At 51.8% G+C, this 5,975-nt stretch overlaps 1 protein-coding gene across 1 annotated transcript; it reads left to right on the plus strand.

Annotated features, from left to right (window-relative positions):
- Window positions 1–2,268: 2,268 nt before the first annotated feature.
- Window positions 2,269–3,672, plus strand: FAM43B (family with sequence similarity 43 member B). Its single transcript, XM_063943924.1, has one exon. It carries the CDS (start codon window positions 2,334–2,336, stop codon window positions 3,327–3,329), a length of 996 nt encoding a protein of 331 aa, XP_063799994.1. The 5' UTR covers window positions 2,269–2,333; the 3' UTR covers window positions 3,330–3,672.
- Window positions 3,673–5,975: the final 2,303 nt, after the last annotated feature.

Genomic DNA, 5,975 nt, shown 5'->3' on the forward strand with positions numbered 1-5,975 from the left:
AGGTTTACTGCATTTTCAAATGTACTAAGACCCCACCGCCGGTTTTTCGCTGTACAGGGTATCGCCATCTCTGGATGGCGATACCCTATAGAAGCCTATGAGCTTATCGCCGACCACCGCAACCCGCCTCCCCCGCCGCAGATGCTGACCCCCCTCCCCCCCGGCAGCCCTGGCCCCGCAAGGTAGTCTCCTCCTCCCCCTAGCAACTCAGCCGGAGGTCCTTCCGGCTGCAGGGGGGAGGAGGAGGCGCCGGGGGCAGCCTGCTGCTGCTTCCCAGTGTGGGAGGAGTCTGGAGAGCCCAATGAGATGACAGAGACCCCCGTAGACCACCTCACCGGTATCGCGGGGGCCTCCGTCACTGCATTGTGATATTGATCGCATATGTTAGTACATATGCGATCAACATCGCTGCGATGCGCGGCGAGGGGCGGCAATGTATCTTAATACATCCCGCCCAGAGTGAGACAGGCTACTGTCCGGAGCATTCGCTGTGCATGGGAAGGATATGCGAATACGCCACCAGACTGGGGGCCTAATTCAGACCTGATCGCTCGCTAGCTATTTTTTGCAGCGCTGCGATCAGATAGTCGCCGCCTATAGGGGAGTGTATGTTAGCTTTGCAAGTGTGCGATCGCATGTGCAGCCGAGCGGTACAAAAAAGTTTTGTGCAGTCTCTGCGCAGCCCAGAACTTACTCAGCCGCTGCGATCACTTCAGCCTGTCCGGGACCGGAATTGACGTCAGACACCCGCCCTGCAAACGCCTGGACACGCCTGCGTTTTTCCAACCACTCCCAGAAAACGGTCAGTTGCCACCCACAAACGCCTTCTTCCTGTCAACCTCCTTGCGATCGGCTGTGCGAATGGATTCTTCGTTAAATCCATCACTCAGCAACGATCCGCTTTGTACCCGTACGAGGCGCCTGCGCGTTGTGGTGCATACGCCTGCGCAGTTCTGACCTGATCGCAGCGAAAAAACCTAGCGTGCGATCAGGTCGGAATTAGCCCCTGGATTGGACACGGAATCCTGTTGGATCAGTACCTACATCACTGTATAACCACCCACCTCCCTTAAGGCTCATTCACAGAAGAACATCGCTAGTTACACGTGGAGACAAACCCTTGCACTGTGGTCTCCATCGGAACACAGCGCCACAAGCGCAGTATCAAAGCATTCCTGATCCATAGGATACCATGAGGTAAATTTACTAAGGTGGGAATCTTTCTAGAACTGGTGATGTTGCCCATAGCAACCAATTAGATTCTATTATCTTTTAGAAGCAGCTAGATAAATGTTAAGTACAATCTGATTGGTTGCTATGAGTAACATCAGCATTTCTAAAAAAAACAGGAACAAAGGGGTCTATTTACTAAGCATTGGAGAGAGATAAAGTGGATGGAGATAAAGTACCAGACAATCAGCTGAGCTCCTAACTGCCCTGTTACAGGCTCTGGGGTCTATTTACTAAGCCTTGGAGAGAGATAAAGTACCAACCAATGAGCTCCTAACTGACCTCTTTAGCTCCAGACCTACTCCTAGTTTGCGATCACTGCAGACTGTTCAGTTCCTGTTTTGACGTCACAAACGCGCCCTGCGTTCGGCCAGCCACGCCTGCGTTTCTCCAGCCACTCCTGCGTTTTTATCTGGCACGCCTGCGTTTTTCAGCACACTCCCTGAAAACGCTGAGTTACCACCCAGAAACACCCACTTCCTGTCAATCACACTACGATCAGCAGTGCGACTGAAAAGCGTCGCTAGACCTTGTGTGAAACTACGTCGGCTTTTGTGAAAGTGCGACGCGCGTGCGCAGTGCGCACCATACGCATGCGCAGAAGTGACGATTTTTTTGCCTGATCGCTGCGCTGCGAACAACGGAAGCTAGCGATCAACTCGGAATGACCACCATAGACCCCTTGGTGTATTTCCCTTTGAAATGCAGATCACACAGTGCAGACTTCCCAGGGACGGGGGGAAGGATCTCATGCTGAATTAGCTGCTGTGGAACGGCAAGTCCCAGCATGCCCTGACAGCCGTGCTGAGATTTGTGGTTCCACAGCAGCCGGTGAGCTACAGGTCCCCAGTAAGAGGGACAGATTATTTCTCCTGTGTGAGACTAGGAATGACATTGCCTGGTAGAGGCGCAGAGCCAGCTGATGCTCCTGTAGCTCCATGTAACATGTGGCTGGGGATTGTACGGAGCCAGTGATGAAGTTGGAGAAGCAGAGGTGTGGCAGAGGAAGGGGGAGGCAGTACCAACGCTTCCCCTCCTCGTTTTCCCACAATCAGGCGAAAACACACAACACCAGAGACCTGTCTCCTGTGTCCCCGGCATCCATGAGACACTGCGCTGGGCTGAGAGACACCATGCTGCCTTGGAGGAGAAGCAAGTTTGTGCTGGTGAAGGATGAGAAGAAGGGGAAGGGAATCAGCTACTCCTCTCTCCTCTCCTCTGTCATGCACTCCTGCCCTGACCTGCTGCCCCACTTCCCCCTGGAGCGCCTGGGCAGCGTCTTCAGCACCAGGAGGCAGAAGGTGGTGCTGAACAGAGAGGACCCATCCTACACCGTGTGGTACCTGGGCAACGCGGTGACCCTGCAAGCCAAGGGCGAGGGCTGCACGCTGGAGGCCGTCAGCAAGATCTGGCAGAAGAGCGAGTTTGGGCAGTGCAGCTCCAAGATGAAGCTCTCGTTGGGGACCTATGGCATCAAGATGACCCCCTGCAGGAGAGGCTCCAGAAAGGCGGTCCATTCCTACGCACTTCACCGCATCACCTACTGTGTGGCTGGCACGGGGCACCTCAAGGTCTTCTCCTGGGTCTACAGGCACCAGATTAAGAACAAGGCAGTGGTACTGAGGTGCCACGCTGTGCTGGTCTCCACGGCTGAAAAGGCGAAAGCCATGGCATGTACCCTCTGCCAGACCTCCCTGGCCGCCTTCAATGAGTTCAAGAGGCTAAAGAGGCAAAGTGACTTCAGGAGGGGGCAGCAGGAACTCCTGGGGGAACTGGTCGTCCCCATGATACCGCTCAGAAGGCTCCTGAACGGGACATGCTCCTACAACCCTCCGGCAGAGAGAGTTCGGAGCGCCCCCAGGCTCAGCCCCATCTTAGAGGAAGAGGAAGGCGGCGAGGAAGAGTGGAAAGGCTCCCAGGAGATTCTCATGCACGTCCGGGGTCAGGTGGGCGCACAGCGCCATGAAAGAGACACGGTCCTGGAACTGGCGCAGGAGCTCAGGAGACTGAGCGTCCAGAGAGCTTTGTCCAAAACCCACAGTCCCGCGCTTCCCCCGCAGCTGTGCGCCTGGAAGTGTCATATCAGAACTATCTGCTGACCGTCCGGCTGGGGTCACTCCAAAGCCAGCTTCTCAGACTAACTGGGGGTGCCGCTCCGCAGGACTGGCAAATGGCAGCACAAATATTGGGGGTGCCCAAGCACCTGCAGAGTTCACCCCAACGGCCCCCCCTTACCCCGTGCTCCAAGCAGAAGACTGGGAGATTGGGATTTGGCCGCTGGCTCTCTGTATCAGGGACATAGCTGCGAGTCACTAACACCTGGTGCTGAAGATGCTGCAGAACATCTTGGACAGTATACCTGACAATCATTGCCACAGCCATAATTAAACAGCAAAAAAAAAGGTCTGATTAAGATTTGGGACCGAAGCAAAAAAGAGAAAGTCACCTTTAGGGGGGGAGTGGGGGGGGGGGGTTACCTGAGCAGAGATTCAGATGTGAGAGGGGTTTGCCTAGGCTCATATCTAATTTGCAGGGTAATAAAGCTGCCCAGCATCTGTGGGCTACATGCAGAAGCAGCGGGTATTTACCCTGCATGCAGACATATAAGTGTATTTACCCCCCTTGCATTGCAGCACGGTTACTTGCTCTTCTTGCTGTGGTCCGACCTCAGAATCAGCTCCTGTCTCAGCGTCTCATGAAACTGAATAGACCGGTATATGTACAGGACATTATAGACTTATATACATCCCGGTCTGTGTGCAGGAACACAACATCACTGTGCAGAGTCTGCTGAACAGTCAGATACTTATAATCTGTGCAATAAATACCTCGGGTTTAGCATCTCTGTGTCTTTCCTGTCTGAGTAGAGGTGAGAAGTAATACTGTGCCAGTGAGAAGTAATACTGTGCCAGTGAGAAGTAATACTGTGCGTGGGGTATCTGAATGGGTTTTATCAATCACTGGTTATAAATAATAGGATCCCGCAAGACATGGCTTTCGGGTGAGGAAAGAATAAAACGATCTTACTACGTATACTGTAGCTTGGAGCAGAGAAGGGAAAGGGGGGACATGATAGAGACTTTCACATATACCAAGGTCCTGCCTCGGACTGGCTTTCCGGGGAACCGCTTCCGGTCCATTTATGCCGGGACAATGTTTAGAGGCAGCCGGTTCTCTGCACTCGCACCTGCAATTACCTGCGGGTGTAAAGAGCCGAGTGCTCCTGAACACTGTCCTGGCGTAAATGGACGGAAGCACTTTCCCCGGTCAGCCAGTCTGACGCTGCCAAGGTCCAGTAGGGAGACGTTCTCCACAGGAAGAGAAGTAATAGGACACGGGGACATGCACTGAGACTGGAGGGAGAGAGGTCCGGGGGAAATTTTACCTCACAGAAAGGGTAGTGGATAGGTGGAATAGCCTCCCAGCAGAGGTGGTAGAGGCTAAAGCTGGGTACACACTTAACGATGCGTACCTATCCCCGACATCTGTGCCGACTGGACCTTGCACCTAGACATAGATGTTCCCTCATTGTATAGTGAAGTGTTTCCTGCTGAGAACGTCAGAGCTAAACTAGTGTTATTATATGATAAATGATTGGTTACTATTGGTTACATCACATTATTGCTCCTTGCGCCATGTCATTTATAAAGCTCCTGGTTGTAGTGACTTGTCTTTATGTATCAAGCAGTCACAAGAGTGAAGTGGGTCAGTGGAGAAGTTGCTCATGGCAACCAATCAGCTGCTACCTATCATTTTATAGAATGGACTTGATAAGTGCTACCTCCAAGCTGATTGGTTGCTATGGACAACTTCACTGTTTTCACTGCTTGATACATGAGCCCTGTAATGGAATATACATTAATGGACTTCTTCTATAGAGAACTCGCGCAGATGTCCCCCAAAGTAACCAGTCAGATTATAGCTTTTTTATAGCACGTTCTAGATAATGTTTTCTCGATTCTGATTGGTTGCTATGGGTAACACCTCCACTTACCACTTTTAGAAGGTTTGATAAATCTGCCCCGTGTTTATAAATAATTAAATATAATTATAAGTTGATATTTAGCACTAAATGGTGTTAGTTTAATCAATAATCCCTAATTGCTCAGAGGTGGCCACCCGCCTGTGGTGAAACCACAAGTCCCAGCAGGATGGAACAGTAGCTCCACAACAGTTGGAGGCTGGCCAGACATGCTTGTACTTGTAGTTCAGCGGGTTGCAAACAAAGGTTTCTCCATGTGTTTATTGTGTGACGGAGATACACATCAGTTGTGCACTGTGGAAGATGATCTCCACGTATTCTGTCCGTGGGACGCAGCGGAAAGTTTTCTGTCACTCATTCACTGTAATCATAATACATAGCGAGACAGCCCTTGTGTCTAAATGAAACATCTCTCAGCTGTCTAATGTCCCCAGATACACTCTGTGCTCACGTACAGCAGTCTAACTGGCGTCCTAGCATTGGGAAATCATTCTGCTCCGAGCTGTGTTTGGATGAAAACTAGAGATGAGCGGGTTCGGTTTCTCTGAATCCGAACCCGCCAGAACTTCATGTTTTTTTTCACGGGTACGAGCGACTCGGATCTTCCCGCCTTGCTCGGTTAACCCGAGCGCGCCCGAACGTCATCATGACGCTGTCGGATTCTCGCGAGGCTCGGATTCTATCGCGAGACTCGGATTCTATATAAGGAGCCGCGCGTCGCCGCCATTTTCACACGTGCATTGAGATTGATAGGGAGAGGACG

The sequence above is a fragment of the Pseudophryne corroboree genome, chromosome 10 (genome assembly GCF_028390025.1).
Source record: "Pseudophryne corroboree isolate aPseCor3 chromosome 10, aPseCor3.hap2, whole genome shotgun sequence".
NCBI lineage: Eukaryota > Metazoa > Chordata > Amphibia > Anura > Myobatrachidae > Pseudophryne > Pseudophryne corroboree.

What these genes read in the sequence shown, in the direction of transcription:
- FAM43B (XM_063943924.1), top strand. Translation starts at nt 2,334, where the DNA reads ATGAGACACTGCGCTGGGCTGAGAGACACCATGCTGCCTTGGAGGAGA.